The 25,820-nt window shown below is 40.1% G+C and overlaps 6 protein-coding genes across 6 annotated transcripts; all 6 read right to left on the bottom strand.

The window, feature by feature from the left end:
• Positions 1-6,122: 6,122 nt before the first annotated feature.
• On the bottom strand, positions 6,123-6,917 carry LOC139427265 (WD repeat-containing protein 91 homolog). Its single transcript, XM_071188324.1, has 2 exons — positions 6,608-6,917; positions 6,123-6,346 (listed from the first exon to the last, which is right to left on the bottom strand). The coding sequence occupies exons 1-2, from the start codon at positions 6,915-6,917 to the stop codon at positions 6,123-6,125; spliced, it is 534 nt and encodes a 177-aa protein (XP_071044425.1).
• A 4,022-nt stretch (positions 6,918-10,939) lies between these two features.
• Positions 10,940-11,875, bottom strand: LOC139427264 (putative uncharacterized protein DDB_G0285119). Its single transcript, XM_071188323.1, has 3 exons — positions 11,725-11,875; positions 11,230-11,671; positions 10,940-11,141 (listed from the first exon to the last, which is right to left on the bottom strand). The coding sequence occupies exons 1-3, from the start codon at positions 11,873-11,875 to the stop codon at positions 10,940-10,942; spliced, it is 795 nt and encodes a 264-aa protein (XP_071044424.1).
• Positions 11,876-11,930: 55 nt separating this feature from the next.
• LOC139427263 (nuclear transcription factor Y subunit beta-like) lies at positions 11,931-13,582 on the bottom strand. Its single transcript, XM_071188322.1, has 3 exons — positions 13,519-13,582; positions 13,313-13,398; positions 11,931-12,683 (listed from the first exon to the last, which is right to left on the bottom strand). The coding sequence occupies exons 1-3, from the start codon at positions 13,580-13,582 to the stop codon at positions 11,931-11,933; spliced, it is 903 nt and encodes a 300-aa protein (XP_071044423.1).
• Positions 13,583-13,816: 234 nt separating this feature from the next.
• LOC139427262 (uncharacterized) lies at positions 13,817-15,383 on the bottom strand. Its single transcript, XM_071188321.1, has 2 exons — positions 15,083-15,383; positions 13,817-14,514 (listed from the first exon to the last, which is right to left on the bottom strand). The coding sequence occupies exons 1-2, from the start codon at positions 15,381-15,383 to the stop codon at positions 13,817-13,819; spliced, it is 999 nt and encodes a 332-aa protein (XP_071044422.1).
• A 1,339-nt stretch (positions 15,384-16,722) lies between these two features.
• Positions 16,723-17,600, bottom strand: LOC107444480 (putative uncharacterized protein DDB_G0285119). The gene is made up of 2 exons (XM_071188320.1): positions 17,238-17,600; positions 16,723-17,064 (listed from the first exon to the last, which is right to left on the bottom strand). The coding sequence occupies exons 1-2, from the start codon at positions 17,598-17,600 to the stop codon at positions 16,723-16,725; spliced, it is 705 nt and encodes a 234-aa protein (XP_071044421.1).
• Positions 17,601-24,122: 6,522 nt separating this feature from the next.
• LOC139427261 (ras-interacting protein RIP3-like) lies at positions 24,123-25,474 on the bottom strand. Its single transcript, XM_071188319.1, has 3 exons — positions 25,002-25,474; positions 24,788-24,889; positions 24,123-24,699 (listed from the first exon to the last, which is right to left on the bottom strand). Exons 1-3 carry the CDS (start codon positions 25,472-25,474, stop codon positions 24,123-24,125), a joined length of 1,152 nt encoding a protein of 383 aa, XP_071044420.1.
• Positions 25,475-25,820: the final 346 nt, after the last annotated feature.

The following is a 25,820-nucleotide window of genomic DNA, read 5'->3' as shown; positions in this document are numbered from 1 at the left end:
TTTGAAAAATCTTTTTTAACATAAAACTAGTATGTAGTACATAAATTGCTTGACAAATTATTAACTAAATATTTCGAATCTCTCAAAGTGATTTTTTTCTTATAGCTAAAATTTTATAAAAGTTTTGTTAAGGAGAGTTCAAAACATTTTCCATATAACAAAGAGGTCCATATAATGAAATGTAATTTATATCTTTTCATCATTTGTTCGGTATTTATCAAATTTCACCCGTATAAGAATAATGAAGCATAAAATAAAAAGCTTACTTAGAAAATAGAATTTAGAATAGAAGAAAATAGAATTTAAACTGCAAATTATACTTTCTTTTATTATCAACACAAATGAAGTGATATAAATACTACCTTCTTAAATATAAAATAAGCCTTCGCTCACCTCTATTAAATCATAATTAATAAAATTCGTAATTTTCAAAAGGCAATGTGAAAACCATCTGTTTAGCAACATAAAGTGATATGTAGCAAAATTGCTGTTAACATTTAAAAATTCTGATATTTGAAATTTTTTTTTCTGGATCTTTTTTACTATCCACATAATATTAAATGCAATTAAAAATTTATTTCTTAAACAAAAAAAAAAAGAAGAAAAAAAGAAAAAAGCATGCATGTGATATGCCAATACGATGTACGAAAATTTAGTGTCTTAATCGCTATTGGAATAAACAAACCAAAGATCTGATAGCAACTCAATAACATATACTTATAATAATAGTACATATTAGATTTTTAATTATCAGATTTGTAAATAAAATTTATCTAATAGGTCAATGTATATTATTATCAAAAATAAGAAAAAACATTATCATTTCAGGGATGTATATAAATTTTATTTAATAAATGTAAGCATCAAAAATTAGTGCAAAAAAATAAATCTCAAACGACAATATTTTATCTCAAATAATAGATACTCAAAATGCCTTTTTCAATAGCTTGTCGCGCGTGAATGTCGTGCATCACATTGCTTCGAGCATTTTTATTGGCTGATAACGCGGAAGAAATTTCACCCCTACTCTTCTCAGAAGATAGACCAGTCCGCAAGTCTCCTCCACTGACCACTGAGTTCAGAATACCGAAATTCAAAACAGTGGACGGTGTGACGTCAGGGGAAGGCGTCACTCGGGGAAGGTCTACTTCGACTCGTCGTTTGTTTGGAATCCCAGCCCAGGAGGCTCGCACTCATCACACCCCGTTACTCCCTATAATATTAACCTATAAATTTCAAACTTGGCTCGAAATTAGAGTTTAATGTAACAACCAATTGTGCGAAAGAAATTCTTTATAGACCAATTAGTGGGCCCACAATACGCCAAAATAGGTTTTGTTGATGGCTCGAAATTAGAGTTTAATGTAACAATCAATTGTGTGAAAGAAATTTTTTATAGATCAATTAGTGGGCCCACAATGGGCCGAAATAGGTTATGCTGACTATCCGGGAGAAGGTACTTTAAGCTAAATATTCGCGGTGCATTGCGTGTAAAGCATGGCGCAGTTTTTAGCGCTGTGGGCAAGGCTGATATGTAGTCCCGGAAGTCCTGGGTACGAAACCCTGTTAGGGGCGACGATAAATTGTTTTTATTTTTTTTTATGTTGTGTTTTTTAATATACTTTTCGACAATTTAGCGTGAATCAATGTTCAATATATAGAAATAGCTATTTTTCCTTTTTAAAATATCGAATAGTAGCTAATAAATTAATTAATTTTGAATATTTTTTATTTATTTATTTATTTATTTTATTTTATGTTATTTTTTTAACATCTTTTTCAATATTTTTATGTGAATAAAGTGTTCTATATATGAAAAGAACTACTTTTCTTTGTTAAAGAGCGAATAAAGGCAGAAAAAGGTACAAAAGTCGTATCAGGAGGCTCGCACTCATCACACCCCGTTACTCCCTATAAAATTAAACTATAAATTTCAAACTAGGCTCGAAATTAGAGTTTAATGTAACAACCAATTGTGCGAAAGAAATTTTTTATAGACTAATTAGTGGGCCCACAATGGGCAAAAAAAGGTTATGTTGACTATCCGGGAGAAGGAACTTTAAGCTAAATATTCGCGGTGCTTGCGTGTAAAGTGTGGCGCAGTTTTTAGCGCTGTGGGCGAGGCTGATATGTAGTCCCGGAAATCCTGGGTACGAAACCCTGTCAGTTGCGACTTTTAATTTTTTTTTCTTTATATTATGTTTTTTGATATACTTTTCGACAATTTAACGTGAATCAATGTTCAATATATAGAAATAACTATTTTTTCCTTTATGAAATAGCGAATAGTAGCTAATAAACTGATAATAAAATTTTGATTACTTTTTATTTATTTTTTTATTTTAATTTATGTTATTTTTTTAATATCTTTTTCAATATTTTTATGTGAATAAAGTGTTCTATATATGAAAAGAATTATTTTTCTTTGTTAAAGGGCGAATAATAGCGGAAAAAGGGACAAAAGTCGTATCAGGAGGCTCGCACTCATCGCACCCCGTTGCTCCCTATAATATTAACCTATAAATTTCAAATTTGGCTCGAAATTAATGTTTAATGTAGCAACCAATTGTGCGAAAGAAATTTTTTATAGACCAATTAGTGGGCCCACAATGGGCCAAAATATGTTTTGTTGACTATCCAGGACAAGGTACTTTAAGCTAAATAATCGCGGTGCTTGCGTGTAAAGCGTGGCGCAGATGGTAGCACTGTGGGCAAGGCTGATATGTAGTCCCGGATGTCCTGGGTACGAATCCCTGTCAGGGGCGACACTGAATTTTTTTTTATTTTTTTTTAATTATGTTTTTTTATATACTTTTCGACAATTTAACGTGAATCAATGTTCTATATATGGAAGCAACTATTTTTCCTTTATGAAATAGCGAATAATAGCTAATAAACTGATACATTTTGATTATTTTTTATTTATTTATTTATTTATTTTATTTTATGTTATTTTTTTAACATCTTTTTCAATATTTTTATGTGAATAAAGTGTTCTATATATGAAAAGAATTATTTTTCTTTGTTAAAGAGCGAATAATGGCAGAAAAAGGGACAAAAGTCGTATCAGGAGGCTCGCACTCATCACACTCCGTTACTCCCTATAAAAATAACCTATAAATTTCAAAATTGGCTCGAAATTAGAGTTTAATGTAACAGCCAATTGTGTAAAAGAAATTTTTTATAGATCAAATAGTGGGCCCACAATGGGCCAAAATAGGTTCTGCTGACTATCCGGGAGAAGGTACTTTAAGCTAAATATTCGCGGTGCATTGCGTGTAAAGCGTGGCGCAGTTGGTAGCGCTGTGGGCAAGGCTGATATGTAGTCCCGGAAGTCCTGGGTACGAAACCCTGTCAGGGGCGACGATAAATTGTTTTTATTTTTTTTGATGTCATGTTTTTTAATATACTTTTCGACAATTTAGCGTGAATCAATGTTCAATATGTAGAAATAACTATTTTTCCTTTTTAAAATATCGAAGAGTAGCTTATAAACTAATAAATTTTGATTATTTTTTATTTATTTATTTATTTATTTTATTTTATGTTATTTTTTTAACTTCTTTTTCAATATTTTTATGTGAATAAAGTGTTCTATATATGAAAAGAATTATTTTTCTTTGTTAAAGAGCGAATAATAGCGGAAAAAGGGACAAAAGTCATATCAGGAGGCTCGCACTCATCACACCCCGTTACTCCCTATAATATTGACCTATAAATTTCAAATTTGGCTCAAAATTAATGTTTAATGTAACAACCAATTGTGCGAAAGAAATTTTTTATAGACCAATTAGTGGGCCCTCAATGGCCATAATAGGTTTTGTTGACTATACGGGAGAAGGCACTTTAAGCTAAATATTCGCGTTGTTGGTGTGTGAAGCGTGGCGCAGATGGTAGCACTGTGGGCAAGGCTGATATGTAGTCCCGGAAGTCCTGGGTACGATCCCTGTCAGGGGCGACGTTGAATTTTTTTATTTTTTTTTATATTATGTTTTTTAATATACTTTCCGACAATTTAGTGTGAATCAATGTTCAATATATAGAAATAACTACTTTTCCTTTTTAAAATATCGAATAGTAGCTAATAAACTAATAAATTTTGATTATTTTTTATTTATTTATTTATTTATTTTATTTTATGTTATTTTTTAAACATCTTTTTCAATATTTTTATGTGAATAAAATGTTCTATATATGAAAAGAATTATTTTTCTTTGTTAAAGAGCGAATAATGGCAGAAAAAGGGACAAAAGTCGTATCAGGAGGCTCGCACTCATCACACCTCGTTACTCCCCATAATATTAACCTATAAAGTTCAAACTTGGCTCGAAATTAGTGTTTAATGTAACAACCAATTGTGCGAAAGAAATTTTTCATAGACCAATTGGTGGGCCCACAATGGGCCAAAGTAGGTTTTGTTGACTATCCGGGAGAAGGTTCTTTAAGCTAAATATTCGCGGTGCAGATGTGTGAGGCGTGGCGCAGTTGGTAGCGCTGTGGGGAAGGCTGATATGTATTCCCGGAAATCCTGGGTACGAAACCCTGTTAGGGGTGACGTTGAATTTGTTTTATTTTCTTTATTTTTTTTTTATATTATGTTCTTTAATATACTTTTCGACAATTTAACGTGAATCAATGTTCAATATATGGAAATAACTATTTTTCCTTTATGAAATAGCGAATAGTAGATAATAAACTAATAAATTTTAATTATTTTTTAGTTATTTATTTATTTTAATTCATGTTATTTTTTTAACATCTTTTTCAATATTTTTATGTGAATAAAGTGCTCTATCTCCTCTCATCTTCGCAATGTACCTTTTGGGGCCCACTGTGACCCCCTTAATAGGCTTATAAAAATTATCTTCAGCAGCCTTGTTTGGACCATAGACCCCTACTCAGGGTTCGAGTTTGAAAAATATACCGTGATATTAAAGGGATTTTCCTGGATTTTTCCAGCTTCTTCCCAATAAAAAAATTTTTTCCTACGTGCAGGAACCTCCAGAATATCGAACAACACATAAAAAAAATTGTATAATTTAAAATAAAGAAAAAAAAGAAGGAAATTTTTCGCAAATTTGACCGTCCCTGGGATTCGAACCCAGGTCCCCTCCCTCCTGCTGCGAACTTGCTTGTGTGGTGGCCTACCTTCCAGTCCACGGTGATACGTGAAGCATACCACAGTTTCGGTTCAAAAGCTCTCTCCTCTCATCTTCGCAATATAACTTTAGGGGCCCACTGTGATCCCCCTAATTGGCCTATAAAAATTATCTTCAGCAGCCTTGTTTGGACCATAGACCCCTACTCAGGGTTCGAAAATTATACCTTGATATTAAAGGGAGCTAGGGGGTCTTGAAATTTGAACCTTTCTCGAGCCATTTTATATTTTTATTCTTTTTTTAATTATTAGAGTACGCTTTCTTTGCTGGACATCACACACAGAAAACACCCCTAGCTTGCTAGAATAACCAAAATGTTACAATAGAAGTCGAAAAAGAGCAAATAAACTGATTTTCTTGGATTTTTCCAGTTTTTTCCCATTAACCCAATAAAAAAATTTTTTTCCTTCGTGCAGGAAACTCCAGAATATGGAAAAACACATTAAAAAAATAATATAATTTAAAATAAACAAAAAAAAGGAAAATTTTTTGAAAATTTGACCGTCTCTGGGATTTGAACCCAGGGCGTGAAGCCTTCCTCAGTTTCGCTTCAAAAGCTCTCTCTTATCTCATCTTCGCAATATATCTTTAGGGGCCCTCTGTGACCCCCCTAATAGGCCTATAAAAATTATCTTCAGCAGCCTTGTTTGAACCTTTCTCGAGCCATTTTATTTTTTTATTCTTTTTTTCATTATTCCATTACGCTTTCTTTGCTGGACTTCACTCACAGAAAACACCCCATGCATGCTAGAATATCCAAAATGTTACAATAGCAGTCGAAAAAGAGCAAATAAACTGATTTTCCTGGATTCTTCCAGTTTTTCCCATTTTCCGAATAAAATGAGTATAATTGTCTCTCTCCTATTGCCAAGTTGAGTTGAGTTGTTTGCTTCCAGCTTCTAAGTTGAGTTGAGTTGATTCCCTCCTGCTGACAAGCTCAGTTGAGTTGTTTGCCTCCTGCTTCTAGGTTGAGTTGAGCTGTTTCTCTCCTGTGGCTGAGTTGAGTTTTCTACCTCCTGTTGCTGAGATGAGTTGAGCTGTTTCTCTCCTGCTGCTGAGTTGAGTTGCGCTGTTTACCTTCTGCTGCTGAGTTGAATTGAGATGATTCTCTCGTGCTGCTGAGTTGAGTTGCTTTCTTCCTGCTGCAAAGTTGAGTTGAGTGTTTTTCCTCNGACCTTCTTTAAGTTCTAGAATATCCAAAATGTTACAATAGCAGTCGAAAAAGAGCAAATAAACTGATTTTCCTGGATTCTTCCAGTTTTTCCCATTTTCCGAATAAAATGAGTATAATTGTCTTTCTCCTATTGCCAAGTTGAGTTGAGTTGTTTGCTTCCAGCTTCTAAGTTGAGTTGATTCTCTCTTGCTGACATGCTCAGTTGAGTTGTTTGCCTCCTGCTTCTAAGTTGAGTTGAGCTGTTTCTCTCCTGTGGCTGAGTTGAGTTTTTTACCTCCTGTTGCTGAGATGAGTTGAGTTGTTTCTCTCCTGCTGCTGAGTTGAGTTGCGCTGTTTACCTTCTGCTGCTGAGTTGAATTGAGATGATTCTCTCGTGCTGCTGAGTTGAGTTGCTTTCTTCCTGCTGCAAAGTTGAGTTGAGTGTTTTTCCTCCTGTTGCTGAGTTGAGATGAGTTGTTTTTCTCTTGTTTCTGATTTGAGTTGTTTTTCTCCTGCTGCCAAGTAGAGTGGAGTTGCTTGCCTCCTGTTGCTGAATTGAGTTGAGTTGTCTCTCTTCTGCTGCTGTTTAGTTGAGTTGTTTTCATCCTGCTGCCAAGTTGAGTTGAGTTGTTTGCTTCCGGCTTCTAAGTTGAGTTGAGTTGTTTCTTTCCTGCTGACAAGCTCAGTTGAGTTGTTTGCCTCCTGATTCTAAGTTGAGTTGAGTTCCTTCTCTTCTGTTCCCAAGTTGAGTTGAGTTGTTAACCTCCTGCTACTGAGTTGAGTTGAGATGGTTCTCTCCTGTTACTCGGTTGAGATGCTTTCATCCTGCTGCAAAGTTGAGATGAGTTGTTTTCCTCCTGTTGCTGAGTTGAGTTGAGTTTTTTTTCTCCTTTTGCTGAGTTGAGTTGTTTTTCTCCTGCTGTCAAATTAAGTTGAGATGTTTGCCTCCTGTTGCTGAGTTGAGTTGTCTCTCTCCTTCTGCCAAGTTTAGTTGAGTTGTTTACCTCTTGTTGCTGAGTTGAGTTGAGTTGTTTTCATCGTGCTGCCAAGTTGAGATGAGTTGTTTGCTTCCAGTTTCAAAGATGAGTTGAGTTGTTTCTCTCCTGCTGCCAAGATTAGTTGAGTTGTTTGCCTCCTGCTGCGCAGTTGATATGAGTTGAGTTGTTTTCATCCTGCTGCCAACTTGAGTTGAGTTGTTTACTTCCAGCTTCTAAGTTGAGTTGAGTTGTCTCTCTCCTACTGCCAATATGAGTTGAGTTGTTTGCCTCCAGTTTCTAAGTTGAGTTGAGTTGTTTCTCTCCTGCTGCCAAGTTGAGTGGAGTTGTTTCTCTTAGTTTAGTTGTTAACCTCCAGCTGCTAAGTTTTGTTGGGATGATTTTCTCCTGTTGCTCAGTTGAGTTGTTTTCCTCCTGTTGCTGAAATGAGTTGAGTGGTTTTTCTCCTTTTGCTGAGTTGAGTTGTTTTTCTCCTGCTGTCAAGTTAAGGTGAGTTGTATGCCTCCTGATGCTGAGTTGAGTTGAGTTATCTCTCTCCTTCTGCCAAGTTTAGTTGAGTTGTTTGCCTCCTGCTGCTGATTTGAGTTGTTTCTCTCCTGTTGCTGAGTTGAGTTGTTTTCCTCCTGTTGCTGAGTTGAGTTGTTTTTTTCCTGTTGCAGAGTTGAGTTTTGGCCTCCTGCTGCCAAATTGAGTTGAGCTCTTTGCCTCCTGCTGCCAANTCCGCTGCCAAGTCCCATCAACAGAGACTCCACACTCTTTTATTATAGATGAACTGTCATTTTTGATTCTTGAAACTTCTTTAGCAGCTGTTATCATACATTTCTCAGCAACAGTTGTTGCGGCCTTTAGTAGTTTCTCTTCATGTTTTCGAAATGCACTCTTAGAGAGAAATGATGGAAAATTCAAAATGGTACATAGTTTTTTACCAGCAGAAAATCCAGCCCCAATTAGCCGTAGACCTAGCACGAATTTCGAATTTATTTCGTTGAGCTTATTATTCTTTCTCGAAGTACAAAAACCCTTCATGAAAGAGCAGTTTTTGCATTTCAGGGTGAAATTCGAAGAGAGTCCAAATCTTGAATTTTCCTCAAGGAAAAGGTTACTAGAAGAACATATTGGACAAAGTAAAATAGAAAATACTTGAATCAATATACTAATATCAATAATTCTATTTCCCGAAATTTCATCATCTAGTATCAATTTTTTGCAATCTTCAACACAAAGTTCTTGCTTATTATGCAATTTTAGTTCACTAGCAGTTTTTTCAGCTTTCACATCTTCTGAAAGTTTCAGCTTCGACGTATTTTGATTACCGTGAAATTTACGTTTTCGCGGCTTGTAACTTCTTTCTTTACCCATACTAAAACAAATATCAATTCATAAATCAGATATAAACTTTATAAAATGTAAGAACTCAATTCTAATTCAAAAAATATATTTGAAAACACGGGGAAAAAGCAAAGACAAAATAAACAAAGTTTCACCAGAATGTCACCAGATTTGGAGTCTTATGCTTTAATAAAACTGTGCTTATAGCTTTCTTATACTAACTAATTGAGGTTTACCATCTAGAACTTAAAGTATTTAAAAACACAACCGATATTGATTAAAATGAAGCTGGAAATATGAGAAATATCAAGCTTTCGGTTTCGTTTTCTTCACTTCCGGTAGCTTCAGATGACTATCACCCTTCTTTAAAACCTTCATAACTTTTTAAATATTTGACGCAGAGAAAAAATAAGAACAGTTTTAGAAACGTATAACTGTAGGCTATATTTTAAGACAATAAAAAAAATTGTGTCATTTTGTCGAAAATTGCCTTTTCAACGTAGTCGGATACCTTATTATATAAATATTTTTATGTGTTTTTCGATATTCTGGAGGTTCTTACATGTAGGAAAAAATTTTTATTGGGAAAATGGATGAGTTGTTTACATCCTGCTGCCAAATTGAGTTGAGTTTTCTGCCTCCTGTTGCTGAGTCGAGTTGAATTATCTCTCTCCTGCTGCCAAGTTTATTTAAGTTGTTTGCTTCCTGTTGCTAAGTTGAGTTGAGTTGTTTCTCTCCTGCTGCTGAGTTGAGCTGAGATGATTTTCTCCTGCTGCTGAGTTGAGTTGCTATCATCCTGCGGCAAAGTTGAGTTGAGATGTTTTTCTCCTGCAGCCAAGTTGAGTTGAGTTGTTTGCCTCCTGTTGCTGAATTGAGTTGAATTGTTTTCATTCTGCTGCCAAGTTGAGTTGAGTTGTTTACTTCCAGCTAAGTTGAGTTGAGTTGTTTCTCTCCTGCTGCCAGGTTCAGCTGTGTTGTTTGCTTCCTGCTTCTAAGTAGAGTTGAGGTGTTTCCCTCCTGCTTTCGAGTTGAGTTGAGTTGTTAACCTCCTGCTGCTGAGTTGAGTTGAGATGATTCTCTCCTGTTGCTCAGTTCAGTTGCTTACATCCTGCTGCAAAGTTGAGTTGAGTTGTTTTCCTTCTGTTGCTGAGTTGAGTTGAGTTGTTTTTCTCCTTTTGCTGAGTTGAATTGAGTTGTTTTTCTCCTGCTGTCAAGTTAAGTTGAGTTGTTTGCTTCCTGTTGCTGAGTTGAGTTAAGTTGTGACTCTCCTTCTGCCAAGTTTAGTTGAGTTGTTTACCTCTTGTTGCTGAGTTGAGTTGAGTTGTTTTCATCATGCTGCCAAGATGAGTTGAGTTGTTTGCTTCCAGCTTCTAAGATGAGTTCAGTTGTTTCTCTCCCGCTGCCAAGTTTAGTTGAGTTGGTTGCCACCTGCTGCTGAGTTGAGTTGAGTTGAGTTGTTTCTCTCTTGCTGCTGAGTTGAGTAGAGTTTTCTCTCACCTGCTGCAGTTTAGTTGAGTTGTTTGCCTCCTGTTGCTGAGTTGAGTTGAGTTGTTTTCATCCTGCTGCCAGACTGAGTTGAGTTGTTTGCTTCCAGCTTCTAAGTCTAGTTGAGTTGTTTCTCTCCTGCTGCCAAGTACAGTTGAGTTGTTTGCCTCCGGCTTCTATGTTGAGTTGAGTTGTTTCTCTCCTGCTGCCGAGATGAGTTTTTTGCCACCTGTTGCTGAGTTGAGTTGAGTTGTCTCTCTCCTACTACCAATATGAGTTAAGTTGTTTGCCTCCTGCTTCTAAGTTGAGTTGAGTTATTTCTCTCATGCTGCCAAGTTGAGTGGAGTTGTTTCTCTTCTGCTCCCAAGAAGAGTTGAGTTGTTAACCTCCTGCTGCTGAGTTGAGATGGGATGACACTCACCTGTTGCTCAGTTGAGTTGCTGTCGTCCTGTTGCAAAGTTGAGTTTAGTTGTTTTCCTCCTGTTTCTGAGTTGAGTTGAGTTGTTTTCATCATGCTGCCAAGTTGAGTTGAGCTGTTTGCTTCCAGCTTCTAAGATGAGTTGAGTTGTTTCTCTCCCGCTGCAAAGTTTAGTTGAGTTGTTTGCCTCCTATTGCTGTGATGAGTTGTTTTTCTCCTGCTGTCAAGTTGAGTTGAGTTGTTTGCCTCGTGTTGCTGAGTTGAGTCGAGTTGTCTCGCTCCTTCTGCCAAGTTTAGTTGAGTTGTTTACCTCTTGCTGCTGAGTTGAGCTGAAATGTTTTCATCCTGCTGCCAAGTTTAGTTGAGTTGTCTGCCTCCTGTTGCGGAGTTGAGATGTTTCTCATCTGCTGCTGAGTTGAGTTGTTTGCCTCTTGTTGCTGAGATGAGTTGTTTTCATACCGCTGCCAAGTTGAGTTGAGTTGATTGCCTCCTTTTGCTGAGTTGAGTTGTTTTTCCCCTGCTGCTGAGTTTGAGTTGTTTGCCTCCTGTTGCTGTTGAGCTGTTTACTTCCAGCTTCTAAGTTGAGTTGAGTTGTTTCTCTCCTGCTGCCGAGAAGAGTTGTTTGCTTCCATTTGCTGTGCTGAGTTGAGTTGTCTCTCTCCTACTACCAATATGAGTTAAGTTGTTTGCCTCCTGCTTCTAAGTTGAGTTGAGTTGATTCTCTTCTGCTTCCAAGTTGAGTGGAGTTGTTTCTCTTCTGCTCCCAAGTAGAGTTGAGTTGTTAACCTCCTGCTGCTGAGTTGAGTTGGGATGATTCTCTCCTGTTGCCCAGTTGAGTTGCTTTCGTCCTGTAGCAAAAAGGAGTTGAGTGTTTTTCCTCCTGTTGCTGAAATGAGTTGAGTTGTTTCTCTCCTGCTGCAGTTTAGTTGAGTAGTTTGCCTCCTGTTGCTGACTTGAGTTGAGCTGTTTTCATCCTGCTGACAAGTTGAGTTGAGTTGTTTGCTTCCAGCATCTAAGTTGAGTTGAGTTGTTTCTCCCCTGTGGCTGAGTTGAGTTGTTTGCCTCTGGCTGCTGAGTTGAGTTGAGTTGTTTGTCCTCTGCTGCTGAGTTGAGTTGAGATGAATCTCTCCCGCTGCTGAGTTGAGTTGCTTTCATCCTGCAGCTAAGTTTACTTGAGGTGTTTGCCTCCTGTTGCTGAGTTGAGTTGCTTTCTCCTGCTATCAAGTCGAGTTGAATTGTTTGAAACCTGCTTCTGAGTTAAATTGAGTTGTGTCTCTCCGGTTGCCAAGTTTTGTTGAGTTGTTTGCCTCCTGTTGCTGAGTTGAGATGTTATCATGATGCTGCCAAGATGAGTTGAGATGTTTGCCTCCTGTTGCTGAGTTGAGTTGTTTTCATTCTGCTGAAAATTTGAGTTGAGTTGTTTCATTCCTGCTCCCTAGTTGAGATGAGTTGTTTGCCTTCTGCTGCTCAGTTGAGATGAGATGGGTTTCTCCTGCTGCCAGGTTGAGTTGAGTTGTTTGCGTCCCACTTTTAAGTTGAGTTGAGTTGTTTCTCTCCTGCTGGCGAGTTGAGTTGAGTTGTCTCTCTCCTACTGCCAATATGAGTTGAGTTGTTTGCCACCTGCTTCTAAGTTGAGGTGAGTTGTTTCTCTTCTGCTTCCAAGTTGACTGGAGTTGTTTCTCTTCTGCTCCCAAGTTGAGTTGAGTTGTTAACCTCCTGCTGCTGAGTTGAGTTGGGATGATTCTCTCCTGTTGCTCAGTTGAGTTGCTTTCGTCCTGTAGCAAAAAGGAGTTGAGTGTTTTTCCTCCTGTTGCTGAAATGAGTTGAGTTGTTTCTCTCCTGCTGCAGTTTAGTTGAGTAGTTTGCCTCCTGTTGCTGACTTGAGTTGAGCTGTTTTCATCCTGCTGCCAAGTTGAGTTGAGTTGTTTGCTTCCAGCATCTAAGTTGAGTTGAGTTGTTTCTCCCCTGTGGCTGAGTTGAGTTGTTTGCCTCTGGCTGCTGAGTTGAGTTGAGTTGTTTGTCCTCTGCTGCTGAGTTGAGTTGAGATGAATCTCTCCCGCTGCTGAGTTGAGTTGCTTTCCTCCTGCAGCTAAGTTTACTTGAGGTGTTTGCCTCCTGTTGCTGAGTTGAGTTGCTTTCTCCTGCTATCAAGTCGAGTTGAGTTGTTTGAAACCTGCTTCTGAGTTAAATTGAGTTGTGTCTCTCCGGTTGCCAAGTTTAGTTGAGTTGTATGCCTCCTGTTGCTGAGGTGAGATGTTATCATGATGCTGCCAAGATGAGTGGAGTTATTTGCTTCCAGCTTCTAAGTTGAGTTGAGTTGTTTCTCACCTGCTGCCAAGTTTGCATGAGTTGTTTGCCTCCTGCTGAAGAGTGGAGTTGCTTTCATCCTGCTGCCAAGTTGAGTTGTTTGCATCCTGCTTCTAAGTTGAGTTGAGTTGTTTCTCTCCTGCTGCCAAGTCGAGTTGTTTATCTCCTGTTGCTGAGAGAAGTTGTTTTACTCCTGCTGCAAAGTTGAGTTGAGCTGTTTGCCTCCTGTTGCTGAGTTGAGTTGTTTTCATCCTGCTGACATTTTGAGATGAGTTGTTTCATTCCTGCTCCCATGTGGAGATGAGTTGTTTGCCTTCTGCTGCTGAGTTGAGATGAGATGATTTTCTCCTCCTGCTGAATTGAGTTGTTTGCCTCCTGTTGCTCATGTGAGCTGTTTACAACCTGCTGCAAAGTTGATTTGAGTTGTTTTCCTCCCGGTGCTGAAAAGAGTTGAGCTGTTCCTCACCTGTTGCTGAGTTGAGTTGTTTTTCACCTGCTGCCAAGTTGAGTTGAGTTGATTTCCTAATGCTGCTGAGTTTAATTGTTTGCTTCCTGTTGCTGAGATGAGTTGTTTTCATCCTGCTGCCAATTTGAGTTGAGTTGCTAGCCTCCTGTTGCTGAGTTCAGTTGAGTAGTCTCTCTCTTGCTGCCAAGTATAGTTGAGTTGTTTACCTCCTTTTGCAGAATTGAGATGAGTTGTTTCTCTCCTACTGCAGAGTTTAGTTGTTTGCCTCATGTTGCTGAGTTGAGTTGAGTTATTTTCATCATGCTCCCAAGTTCAGTTGAGTTGTTTGCCTCCTGCTTCTAAGTGGAGTCGAATTGTTTCTCTCCTGCTGCCAATATTAGTTGATTTGTTTGCCTCCTGCTTCTAAGTTAAGTTTAGTTGTTCCTCTCCAGCTGCCAATATGAGTTGAGTTGTTTTCCTCCTATTGCTGAGATGAGTTGTTTTCATCCAGCTGCAAAGTTGAGATTAGTTGTTCCTTTTGTTGCTGAGTTGAATTGAGTTGTTTCTCTGCTGCTGCTGCGTTGAGTTGTTCGAATCCTGTTGTTGAGTTGAGTTGTTTTTGTCCTGCTGCCAAGTTGAGTTGAGTTGTTTCTCTGCTGCTGCCAAGATGAGTTGAATTGCTTGCCTCCTGCTGCTGAGTTGAGTTGTTTGCTTCCTGTTGCTAAGTTGAGTTGTTTGCTTCCAGCTGCCAAATTGAGTTGAGTTGTTTCTGTGCTGCACCCTAGCTGAGTTGAGTTGTTTGCCTTCTGCTTCTAAGTTGAGTTGAGATGATTCTCTCCTGCTGCTGAATTGAGTTTTTGCCTCCTGTTCCTCAGTTGAGTTGTTATCATCCTGCTGAAAAGTTGAGATGAGTTGTTTTCCTCTTGTTTCTGAGTTGAGTTGAGTTGTTTTTCTCCTTTTTCTGAGTTGAGTTGATTTTCTCCTGCTGTCAAGTTGAGTTGAGTTGTTTGCCACCTGCTGCTGTGCTGAATTGAGTTGTCTCTCTCCTTTTGCCAGGTTTAGTTGAGTTGCTTCTCTCCTGCTGCTGAGTTGAGTTGTTTGTATCCTGTTTATGAGTTGAGATGTCCCTCTTCTGCTGACAAGTTTAGTTGAGTTGTTTGCCTCCTGTTGCTGAGTTGAGTTGGGTTGTTTCTTTCCTGCTGCTGAGTTGAGTTGTTTGCCTCCTGTTGCTCAGATGAGTTGTTTTCATACCACTGCCAAGTTGAGTTGAGTTGATTGCCTCCTTTTGCTGAGTTGTTTTTACCCTGCTGCTGAGTTTGAGTTGTTTGCTTCCTGTTGCTGTTGAGTTGAGCTGTTTACTTCCAGCTTCTAAGTTGAGTTGAGTTGTTTCTCTCCTGCTGAAGAGTTGAGTTGTTTGCCCCCATTTGCTCTGCTGACTTGAGTTGTCACCCTCCTACTACCAATATGAGTTAAGTTGTTTGCCTCCTGCTTCTAAGTTGAGTTGAGTTGATTCTCTTCTGTTCCCAAGTTGAATTGAGTTGTTAACCTCCTGCTGCTGAGTTGAGCTGAGATGATTCTCTCCTGTTGCTCAGTTGAGTTGCTTTCATCCTGTTGCAAAGTTGAGTTGAGTTTTTTTCCTTCTGTTGCTGAAATGAGTCGAGTTGTTTTTTCCTTTTGCTGAGTTGAGTTGTTTTTCTCCAGCTGTAAAGTTTAGTTGAGTTGTTTGCCTCCTGTTGCTGAGTTGATTCGAGTTGCCTCTCTCCTTCTGCAAAGTTTAGTTGAGTTGTTTACCTCTTGCTGCTGAGTTGAGTTGAGTTGTTTTCATCCTGCTGCCAAGTTGAGTTGAGTTGTTTCTCTCCCGCTGCAAAGTTGAGTTGTTTGCCTCCTGTTTCTGAGTTGAGTTGTTTTTCGCCTGCTGCTGAGTTGAGTTGTTTGCCTCTTGTTGCTGAGTTGAGTTGCTTTCTCCTGCTATCAAGTCGAGTTGAGTTGTTTGCCTACTGCTGCTGAGAAGAGTTGAGTTGAGTTGTGTCTCTCCTGCTGCCAAGTTAGGAAGAGTTATTTGCCTCGTGCTGATGAGTAGAGTTGCTTTCATCCTGCTCCCAAGTAGAGTTGTTTGCCTCCCGCTTCTAAGTTGAGTTGAGTTGTTTCTCTCCTGCTGCCAAGTCGAGTTGTTTGCATCCTGCTTCTAAGTTGAGATGAGTTGTTTCTCTGCTGCTGCCACGTCGAGTTGTTTATCTCCTGTTGCTGAGATGAGTTGTTTTCATCCTGCTGCAAAGTTGAGTTGAGTTGTTTGCCTCCTGTTGCTGAGTTGTGTTATTTTCATCCTGCTGACAATTTGAGTTGAGTTATTTCATTCCTGCTCCCTAGTTGAGATGAATTTTTTGCCTTCTGCTGCTGAGTTGAGATGAGATGATTTTCTCCTGCTGTTGAATTGAGTTGCTTGCCTCCTGTTGCTCATGCGAGTTGTTTTCATCCTGCTGCAAAGTTGAGTTGAGTTGTTTTCCACCTGGTGCTGAAATGAGTTGAGTCGTTCTTCTCCTGTTGCTTAGTTGAGATGTTTTTCACCTGCTGCCAAGTTGAGTTGAATTGATTTCCTCCTGCTGCAGAGTTGAATTGTTTTCCTCCTGTTGCTGAGATGAGTTGAGTTGTTCTTCTCCTGTTGCTGAGTTCAGTTGTTTTCTAGCGCTGCCAAGTTTAGTTGAGCTGCTCACCTCTTGCTGCTGAGTTGAGTTGAGTTGTTTTCCTCATGCTGCCAAGTTGAGTTGAGTTGTTTGCTTCCAGCTTCTAAATGAGTTGAGTTGTTTCTCTCCTGCTATAAAGTCGAGTTGAGTTGTTTGCCTCCTGCTTCTGAGTTAAGTAGAGTTGTGTCTCTCCGGTTGCCAAGTTTAGTTGAGTTGTTTGCCTCCTGTTGCTGAGTTGAGATGTTATCATGATGCTGCCAAGATGAGTGGAGTTGTTTGCTTCCTGCTTTTAAGTTGAGTTGAGTTGTTTCTCTCCTGCTGCCAAGTCGAGTTGTTTATCTCCTGTTGCTGAGAGAAGTTGTTTTCATCCTGCTGCAAAGTTGAGTTGAGTTGTTTTCCAACTGGTGCTGAAATGAGTTGAGTTGTTCTTCTCCTGTTGCTTAGTTGAGTTGTTTTTCACCTACTGCCAAGTTGAGTTGAATTGATTTCCTCCTGCTGCTGAGTTGAATTGTTTTCCTCCTGTTGCTGAGATGAGTTGAGCTGTTCTTCTCCTGTTGCTTAGTTGAGTTATTTTTCACCTCCTTTCAAGTTGAGTTGAAATGATTTCCTCTTGCTGCTGAGTTGAATTGTTTCCCTCCTGTTGCTGAGATGAGTTGTTTTCATCCAGCTACCAATTTGAGTTGAGTTGTTTGCCTCCTGTTGCTGAGATGAGTTGTTTTCATCCTGCTGCAAAGTTGAGTTGAGTTGCTTTCATCCTGCTGCAAAGTTGAGATGAGTTGTTTTCCTTCTGTTGCTGAGTTGTGTTGAGTTGTTTTTCTCTTGTTTCTGAGGAGAGTTGTTTTTCTGCAGCTGCCAAGTTGAGTTGAGTTGCTTGCCTCCTGTTGCTGAATTGAGTTGAGTTTTCACTCTCCTGCTGTTGTTTAGTTGAGTTGTTTGCCTCCTGTTGCTGAGTTGAGCTGAAATGTTTTCATCCTGCTGCCAAGTTGAGTTGAGTTGTTTGCTTCCAGCTTCTAAGTTGAGTTGAGTCCTGTTGCTCAGCTGAGTTGCTTTCGTCCTGTTGCAAAGTTGAGTTGAGTTGTTTTCCTCCTGTTGCTGAAATGAGTTGAGATGTATTTCTCCTTTTGCTGAGTTGAGATGTCTTTCTACTGCTGTCAATTTGAGTTGAGTTGTTTGCCTCCTGTTGCTGAAATGAGTTGAGATGTATTTCTCCTTTTGCTGAGTTGAGATGTCTTTCTCCTGCTGTCAATTTAAGTTGAGTTGTTTACCTCTTGTTGCTGAGTTGAGTTGTTTTCATTATGCTTCCAAGTTGAGTTTTTGCCTCCTGCGGCCAAGTTGAGTTGAGTTATTTGCCTCCTGCTGTTGAGTGGAGTTGTTTTAATCCAGCTGCCAAGTTGAGCTCTTTGCCTCCTGTTTTTGAGTTCAGTTGAGTTGCTTCTCTCCTGCTGCTGAGTTGAGTTGTTTGCCTCCTGTTGCAGAGTTGAGTTGAGTTGTCCCTCTTCTGCTGACAAGTTTAGTAGAGTTGTTTGCCTCCGGTTGCTGAGTTGAGTTGGGTTGTTTCTCACCTGCTGCTTTGAGTTGTTTGCCTCCTGTTGCTGAGTTGAGTTGAGTTGTCTCTCTTCTGATGCCATGTTTAGTTGAGTTGTCAGCCTCCTGCTGCTGAGTTGAAATGTTTCTCATCTGCTGCTGAGTTTGAGTTGTTTGCCTCCTGTTGCTATTGAGTTGAGCTGTTTACTTCCATCTTCTAAGCTGAGTTGAGTTGTTCCTCTCCTGCTGCCGAGAAGAGTTGTTTGCACGGACCCTAAGTAGGGGTCTATGGTTCAAGCAAGGCTGCTGAAGATAACTTATGTAGGCCAATTAGGGCGGTCACAGTGGACCCCTTAAGGTACATTGCGAAGATGAGAGGAGAGAGCTTTAGAAGCGAAACTGTGGTAGACTTCACGTATCACCGGGGACAGGAAGGTAGGCCACCAGACAAGCAAGTTCGCTGCAGGAGAGATGGGTTCTTGGTTCGAATCACAGGGACGGTCAAATTTTCTAAAAGTTCTCTCTTTTTTTTAATTATACTATTTTTTATGTGTTTTTCGATATCACTGGAGATTCCTGCATGTAGGAAAAAAATTTTTATTGGAAAAATGGGGAAAAATGGAAAAATCAGTTATTTGCTCTTTTTCGACTTCTTTTTTAACATTTTGGATATTATAGCATGCTTGTGGTGTTTTCTGAGTGTAAAGTCCAGCAAAGAAAGCGTAATGGAATAATAAAAAAAGAATAAAAAAATAAAATGGCTCGAGAAAGGTTCAAATTTCAGGACCCCCTAGCTCCCTCCAATATCAAGATATAATTTTTAAACACGGACCCTAAGTAGGGGTCTATAGTCCAAGGAAGACTGTTGAAGATAATTTTTATAGGGTAATTAGGGGGATCACAGTGGACCCCTAAAGTTATATTGCGAAGATGAGAGTAGAAAGCTTTAGAAGCGAAACTGTGGTAGGCTTCACGTATCACCGTGGACTGGAAGGTAGGCTACCAGAAAAGCAAGTTCGCTGGAGGAGGGATGGGTCCTGGGTTCGAATCCCAGGGACCGTCAAATTTTCGAAAAATTTTCTTTTTTTTATTTATTTTAAATTAGATAAATTTTTTTATATGTTTTTCGATATTCTGGAGGTTCCTGCATGTAGGAATTTTTTTTTAGGAAAAAGGATGAGTTGTTTTCCTCATGCTGCCAAGTTTAGTTGAGTTGTTTCTCTCCTGCTGCCAAGTCGAGTTGTCTATCTCCTGTTGCTCAGTACAGTTGTTTGCCTTCTGCTGCTGAATTGAGTTGAGATGATTCTCTCCCTCTGCTGAGTTGAGTTGATTTCATCCTGCTGCAAAGTTGTGTTGAGTTGTCTTCCTCCTGTTGCTCAGTTGAGTTGAGTTGTTTTTCTCATTTTGCTAAGATGAGTTGTTTTTCTCCTGCTGTCAAGTTAAGATGAGTTGTTTGACTCCTGTTGCTGAGTTGAGTTGAGTTGTCTCTCTCCTTCTGCCAAGTTTAGTTGAGTTGTTTACCTCTTGTTGCTGAGTTGAGTTGAGTTGTTTTCTTTATGCTGCCTAGTTGAGTTGAGTTGTTTGCTTCCAGCTTCTAAGATGAATTGGGATGAATCCCTCCCGCTGCCAAGTTTCTGAGTTGAGTTGTTTTTCTCCTGCTGTCAGGTTGAGTTGTTTGCCTCCTGCTGCCAAGTTGAATTGGATTGTTGCTAGGCAACCAGACAAGCAAGTTCGCTGCAGGAGGGATGGCGCCTGGGTTCGAATCCCAGGGACGGTTCTCTTTTTTTTAAAATTATATTATTTTTTATGTGTTTTCGATATTCTGGAGGTTCCTGCATGTAGGAAAAAAATTTTTATTGGAAAAATGGGATAAAAATGGAAAAATCAGTTTATTTGCTCTTTTTCGACTTCTTTTGTAACATTTTGGATATTCTAGCATTCCTGGGGTGTTTTCTGAGTGTAAAGTCCAGCAAAGAAAGCGTAATGGAATAATAAAAAAAAGAATAAAAAAATAAAATGGCTCGAGAAAGGTTCAAATTTCAAGACCCCCTAGCTCCCTCTAATATAAAGATATAATTTTTAAACTCGGACCCTAAGTAGTGGTCTATAGTCCAAGCAAGACTGCTGAAGATAATTTTTATAGGGTATTTAGGGGGGTCACAGAGGACCCCTAAAGGTATATTGCGAAGATGAGTGGAAAGAGCTTTAGAAGCGAAACTGTGGTAGGCTTCACATATCACCGTGGACTGGAAGGTAGGCTACCAGACAAGCAAGTTCTGAATTGAGTTTTTGCCTCCTGTTGCTCAGTTGAGTTTTTTTCATCCTGCTGAAAAGTTGAGTTCAGTTGTTTTCCTCTTGTTTCTGAGTTGAGTTGAGATATATTTCTCCTTTTGCTGAGTTGAGATGTTTTTCTCCTGCTGTCAATTTGAGTTGAGTTGTTTGTCTCCTGTTGCTGAGTTGAGTTGTCTCTCTCCTTCTGCCAAGTTTAGTTGGGTTGTTTACCTCTTGTTGCTGAGTTGAGTTGTTTTCATTATGCTTCCAAGTTGAGTTTTTGCCTCCTGCGGCCAAGTTGAGTTGAGTTAATTGCCTTCTGCTGTTGAGTGGAGTTGTTTTAATCCAGCTGCCAAGTTGAGCTCTTTGCCTCCTGTTTTTGCGTTCAGTTGAGTTGCTTCTCTCCTGCTGCTTAGTTGAGTAGTTTGCCTCCTGTTGCAGAGTTGAGTTGAGTTGTCCCTCTTCTGCTGACAAGTTTAGTAGAGTTGTTTGCCTCCTGTTGCTGAGTTGAGTTGGGTTGTTTCTCACCTGCTGCTGCGTTGAGTTGTTTGCCTCCTGTTGCTGAGTTGAGTTGAGTTGTCTCTCTTCTGATGCCATGTTCAGTTGAGTTGTCTGCCTCCTGTTGCGGAGTTGAGATGTTTCTCATCTGCTGCTGAGTTGAGTTGTTTGCCTCTTGTTGCTGAGATGAGTTGTTTTCATACCGCTGCCAAGTTGAGTTGAGTTGATTTCCTCCTTTTGCTGAGTTGAGTTGTTTTCCCCCTGCTGCTGAGTTTGAGTTGTTTGCCTCCTGTTGCTGTTGAGCTGTTTACTTCCAGCTTCTAAGTTGAGTTGAGTTGCTTCTCTCCTGCTGCCGAGAAGTGTTGTTTGCTTCCATTTGCTGTGCTGAGTTGAGTTGTCTCTCTCCTACTACCAATATGAGTTAAGTTGTTTGCCACCTGCTTCTAAGTTGAGTTGAGTTGTTTCTCTTCTGTTCCCAAGTTGAGTTGAGTTGTTAACCTCCTGCTGCTTAGTTGAGTTGAGATGATTTTCTCCTGTTGATCAGTTGAGTTGCTTTCGTCCTGTTGCATAGTTGAGTAGAGTTGTTTTCCTCCTGTTGATGTAATGAGTTGAGTTGTTTTTCTCCTTTTGCTGAGTTGAGTTGTTTTTCTCCTGCTGTCAAGTTGAGTTGAGTTGTTTGCCTCGTGTTGCTGAGTTGAGTTGAGTTGTCTCTTTCCTTCTGCCAAGTTTAGTTGAGTTGTTTACCTCTTGCTGCTGAGTATAGTTGAGTTGTTTTCATCATGCTGCCAAGTTGAGTTGAGTTGTTTGCTTCCAGCTTCTAAGATGAGTTGAGTTGTTTATCTTCCGCTGCAAAGTTTAGTTGTGTTGTTTGCCTCCTCCTGCTGAGTTGAGTTAAGTTGAGTTGAGTTGTTTCTCTCTTGCTACTGAGTTGAGTTTTTTGCCTCCAGTTGCTGAGTTGAGTTGTTTTTCGCCTGCTGCTGAGTTGAGTTGTTTTCCTCCTGCTGCTGAGTGGAGTTGCTTTCATCCTGCTCCCAAGTTGAGTTGTTTTTCTCCTGCTGTCAAGTTGAGTTGAGTTGTTTGCCTCGTGTTGCTGAGTTGAGTCGAGTTGTCTCTCTCCTTCTGCCAAGTTTAGTTGAGTTGTTTACCTCTTGCTGCTGAGTATAGTTGAGTTGTTTTCATCATGCTGCCAAGTTGAGTTGAGTTGTTTGCTTCCAGCTTCTAAGATGAGTTGAGTTGTTTATCTTCCGCTGCAAAGTTTAGTTGTGTTGTTTGCCTCCTCCTGCTGAGTTGAGTTAAGTTGAGTTGAGTTGTTTCTCTCTTGCTACTGAGTTGAGTTTTTTGCCTCCAGTTGCTGAGTTGAGTTGTTTTTCGCCTGCTGCTGAGTTGAGTTGTTTTCCTCCTGCTGCTGAGTGGAGTTGCTTTCATCCTGCTCCCAAGTTGAGTTGTTTATCTCCTGTTACTGAGATGAGTTGAGTTGTCCCTCTTCTGATGACAAGTTTAGTTGAGTTGTTTGCCTCCTGTTGCTGAGTTGAGTTGTTTTTCACCTGCTGCCAAGTTGAGTTGAGTTGATTTCCTCCTGCTGCTGAGTTTAATTGTTTGCTTCCTGTTGCTGAGATGAGTTGTTTTCATCCTGCTGCCAATTTGAGTTGAGTTGCTAGCCTCCTGTTGCTGAGTTCAGTTGAGTTGTCTCTCTCTTGCTGCCAAGTATAGTTGAGTTGTTTACCTCCTTTTGCAGAATTGAGATGAGTCGTTTCTCTCCTACTGCAGAGTTTAGTTGTTTGCCTCATGTTGCTGAGTTGAGTTGAGTTATTTTCATCATGCTCCCAAGTTCAGTTGAGTTGTTTGCCTCCTGCTTCTAAGTTGAGTCGAATTGTTTCTCTCCTGCTGCCAATATTAGTTGATTTGTTTGCCTATTGCTTCTAAGTTAAGTTTAGTTGTTCCTCTCCCGCTGCCAAAATGAGTTGAGTTGTTTTCCTCCTATTACTGAGATGAGTTGTTTTCATCCAGCTGCAAAGTTGAGATTAGTTGTTTGCCTTTTGTAGCTGAGTTGAATTGAGTTGTTTCTCTGCTGCTGCTGCGTTGAGTTGTTTGAATCCTGTTGTTGAGTAGAGTTGTTTTTATCCTGCTGCCAAGTTGAGTTGAGTTGTTTCTCTGCTGCTGCCAAGATGAGTTGAATTGCTTGCCTCTTGCTGCTGAGTTGAGTTGTTTGCTTCCTGTTGCTAAGTTGAGTTGTTTGCTTCCAGCTGCCAAATTGATTTGAGTTGTTTCTGTGCTGCACCCTAGCTGAGTTGAGTTGTTTGCCTTCTGCTTCTAAGTTGAGTTGAGATGATTCTCTCCTGCTGCTGAATTGAGTTTTTGCCTCCTGTTGCTCAGTCTAGTTGTTATCATCCTGCTGAAAAGTTGAGATGAGTTGTTTTCCTCTTGTTTCTGAGTTGAGTTGAGTTGTTTTTCTCCTTTTGCTGAGTTGAGTTGATTTTCTCCTGCTGTCAAGTTGAGTTGAGTTGTTTGCCTCCTGTTGCTGTGCTGAATTGAGTTGTCTCTCTCCTTCTGCCAGGTTTAGTTGAGTTGTTTACCTCTTGTTGCTGAGTTGAATTGTTTTCATTATGCTGCCAAGTTTAGCTCTTTGCCTCCTGTTGCTGAGTTCAGTTGAGTTGCTTCTCTCCTGCTGCTGAGTTGAGTTGTTTGCCTCCTGTTGCTGAGTTGAGATGTCCCTCTTCTGCTGACAAGTTTAGTTGAGTTGTTTGCCTCCTGTTGCTGAGTTGAGTTGGGTTGTTTCTCTCCTGCTGCTGAGTTGAGTTGTTTGCCTCCTGTTGCTGAGTTGAGTTGAGTTGTCTCTCCTCTGCAGCATAGTTTAGTTGAGTTATTTGCCTCCTGTTGCTGAGTTGAGTTGAGTTGTCTCTCTTCTGCTGCCAAGTTTGGTTGAGTTGTTTCTGAGTTGAGTTGTTTCTCATCTACTGCTGAGATGAGTTGTTTGCCTCCTGTTGCTTTCATACTGCTGCCAAGTTGAGATGTTTGCATCCTGCTTCTAAGTTGAGTTGAGTTGTTTCTCTCCTGCTGTCAAGTCGAGTTGTTTATCTCCTGTTGCTGAGAGAAGTTGTTTTACTCCTGCTGCAAAGTTGAGTTGAGCTGTTTGCCTCGTGTTGCTGAGTTGAGTTGTTTTCATCCTGCTGACATTTTGAGATGAGTTGTTTCGTTCCTGCTCCCATGTGGAGATGAGTTGTTTGCCTTCTGCTGCTGAGTTGAGATGAGATGATTTTCTCCTCCTGCTGAATTGAGTTGTTTGCCTCCTGTTGCTCATGTGAGCTGTTTACAACCTGCTGCAAAGTTGATTTGAGTTGTTTTCCTCCCGGTGCTGAAAAGAGTTGAGCTGTTCCTCACCTGTTGCTGAGTTGAGTTGTTTTTCACCTGTTACCAAGTTGAGTTGAGTTTATTTCCTAATGCTGAGTTTAATTGTTTGCTTCCTATTGCTGATATGAGTTGTTTTCATCCTGCTGCCAATTTGAGTTGAGTTGCTAGCCTCCTGTTGCTGAGTTCAGTTGAGTAGTCTCTCTCTTGCTGCCAAGTATAGTTGAGTTGTTTACCTCCTTTTGCAGAATTGAGATGAGTTGTTTCTCTCCTACTGCAGAGTTTAGTTGTTTGCCTCATGTTGCTGAGTTGAGTTGAGTTATTTTCATCATGCTCCCAAGTTCAGTTGAGTTGTTTGCCTCCTGCTTCTAAGTTGAGTCGAATTGTTTCTCTCCTGCTGCCAATATTAGTTGGTTTGTTTGCCTCCTGCTTCTAAGTTAAGTTTAGTTGTTCCTCTCCCGCTGCCAATATGAGTTGAGTTGTTTTCCTCCTATTGCTGAGATGAGTTGTTTTCATCCAGCTGCAAAGTTGAGATTAATTGTTTGCCTTTTGATGCTGAGTTGAATTGAGTTGTTTCTCTGCTGCTGCTGCGTTGAGTTGTTTGAATCCTGTTGTTGAGTTGAGTTGTTTTTATCCTGCTGCCAAGTTGAGTTGAGTTGTTTCTCTGCTGCTGCCAAGATGAGTTGAATTGCTTGTCTCCTGCTGCTGAGTTGAGTTGTTTGCTTCCTGTTGCTAAGTTGAGTTGTTTGCTTCCAGCTGCCAAATTGAGTTGAGTTGTTTCTGTGCTGCACCCTAGCTGAGTTGACTTGTTTGCCTTCTGCTTCTAAGTTGAGTTGAGATGATTCTCTCCTGCTGCTGAATTGAGTTGTTTGCCTCCTGTTGCTGAGATGAGTTGTTTTCATCCTGCTGCAAAGTTGAGTTGAGTTGCTTTCCTCCTGCTGCAAAGTTGAGATGAGTTGTTTTCCTCCTGTTGCTGAGTTGTGTTGAGTTGTTTTTCTCTTGTTTCTGAGGAGAGTTGTTTTTCTGCAGCTGCCAAGTTGAGTTGAGTTGCTTTCATCCTGTTGCAAAGTTAAGTTGAGTTGTTTTCTCCTGTTGCTGAGTTGAGTTGAGTTGTTTATCTCCTTTTGCTGAGTAGAGTTGATTTCCTCCCGCTGCCAAGTTTAGTTGAGTTGTTTACCTCTTGCTGCTGAGTTGAGTTGAGCTGTTTTCCTCATGCTGCCAAGTTGAGTTGAGTTGTTTGCTTCCAGCTTCTAAGATGAGTTGAGTTGTTTCTCTCCCGCTGCAAAGTTTAGTTGNTCCTACTACCAATATGAGTTAAGTTGTTTGCCTCCTGCTTCTAAGTTGAGTTGAGTTGATTCTCTTCTGTTCCCAAGTTGAATTGAGTTGTTAACCTCCTGCTGCTGAGTTGAGCTGAGATGATTCTCTCCTGTTGCTCAGTTGAGTTGCTTTCATCTTGTTGCAAAGTTGAGTTGAGTTGTTTTCCTCCTGTTGCTGAAATGAGTCGAGTTGTTTTTCTCCTTTTGCTGAGTTGAGTTGTTTCTCTCCTGCTGCCAAGTTGAGTTGAGTTGTTTGCCTCCTCCTGCTGAGTTGAGTTGTTTGCCTCCTCCTGCTGAGTTGAGTTGTTTCCCTCCTGCTGCTGCATTGAGTTTTTTGCCTCCTGTTTCTGAGTTGAGTTGTTTTTCACCTGCTGCTGAGTTGAGTTGTTTGCCTCTTGTTGCTGAGTTGAGTTGCTTTCTCCTGCTATCAAGTTGAGTTGAGTTGTTTGCCTACTGCTGCTGAGAAGAGTTGAGTTGAGTTGTGTCTCTCCTGCTGCCAAGTTACGATGAGTTGTTTGCCTCGTGCTGATGAGTAGAGTTGCTTTCATCCTGCTCCCAAGTAGAGTTGTTTGCCTCCCGCTTCTAAGTTGAGTTGAGTTGTTTCTCTCCTGCTAACAAGTCGAGTTGTTTGCATCCTGCTTCTAAGTTGAGATGAGTTGTTTCTCTGCTGCTGCCACGTCGAGTTGTTTGCCTCCTGTTGCTGAGTTGAGTTGTTTTCATCCTGCTGACAATTTGAGTTGAGTTGTTTCATTCCTGCTCCCAAGTTGAGATGAGTTTTTTGCCTTCTGCTGCTGAGTTGAGATGAGATGATCTTCTCCTGCTGTTGAATTGAGTTGCTTGCCTCCTGTTGCTCATGCGAGTTGTTTTCATCTTGCTGAAAAGTTGTGTTGAGTT

Source organism: Parasteatoda tepidariorum, chromosome X2 (assembly GCF_043381705.1).
Source record: "Parasteatoda tepidariorum isolate YZ-2023 chromosome X2, CAS_Ptep_4.0, whole genome shotgun sequence".
NCBI lineage: Eukaryota > Metazoa > Arthropoda > Arachnida > Araneae > Theridiidae > Parasteatoda > Parasteatoda tepidariorum.
The sequence above is the reverse complement of the archived record's forward strand: the minus strand, read 5'-3'. Positions and strand labels throughout refer to the sequence as shown.

Bases quoted from the DNA above. Each gene is read 5' to 3' on its own strand.
- LOC139427262 (XM_071188321.1), bottom strand. From the start codon at position 15,383: ATGAAAGCAACTCTACTCATCAGCACGAGGCAAATAACTCTTCCTAAC. The intron at 14,515-15,082 runs GTAAACAACTCA...TCTGAGCAACAG, and splicing joins ACTCAACTCAGCAGCAAGAG to GAGGCAAACAACTCAACTCA.
- LOC139427261 (XM_071188319.1), bottom strand. From the start codon at position 25,474: ATGAAAGCAACTCTACTCATCAGCACGAGGCAAACAACTCATCGTAAC. The intron at 24,890-25,001 runs GTTAACAACTCA...TAAACTTTGCAG, and splicing joins GCTCAACTCAGCAGCAGGAG to CGGGAGAGAAACAACTCAAC. The intron at 24,700-24,787 runs GTAAACAACTCA...ACTCAGCAACAG, and splicing joins ACTCAACTCAGCAGCAAGAG to GAGAAAACAACTCAACTTAA.
- LOC139427263 (XM_071188322.1), bottom strand. From the start codon at position 13,582: ATGAGGCAAACAACTAAACTCTGCAGTAGGAGAGAAACAACTCATCTC. The intron at 13,399-13,518 runs GTAAACAACTCA...TCTCAGCAACAG, and splicing joins TCTCAATTCTGCAAAAGGAG to GAAGCAAACAATTAAACTCA. The intron at 12,684-13,312 runs GTGAGGAACAGC...TCGACTTGATAG, and splicing joins ACAACTCAACTCAGCAACAG to CAGGAGAAAGCAACTCAACT.
- LOC139427264 (XM_071188323.1), bottom strand. From the start codon at position 11,875: ATGATAACATCTCAACTCAGCAACAGGAGGCAAACAACTCAACAAAAC. The intron at 11,672-11,724 runs GCAAACACCTCA...TCAACTCAGCAG, and splicing joins ACTCAACTCAGCAACAGGAG to CGGGAGAGATTCATCTCAAC. The intron at 11,142-11,229 runs GCAAACAACTTA...TCTCGGCAGCAG, and splicing joins ACTCAACTTAGAAGCAGGAG to GAGAGAAACAACTCAACTCA.
- LOC107444480 (XM_071188320.1), bottom strand. From the start codon at position 17,600: ATGGCATCAGAAGAGAGACAACTCAACTCAACTCAGCAACAGGAGGCA. The intron at 17,065-17,237 runs GTAAACAACTCA...AACTCATTTCAG, and splicing joins ACTCAACTCAGCAACAAGAG to CAACAGGAGGAAAACAACTC.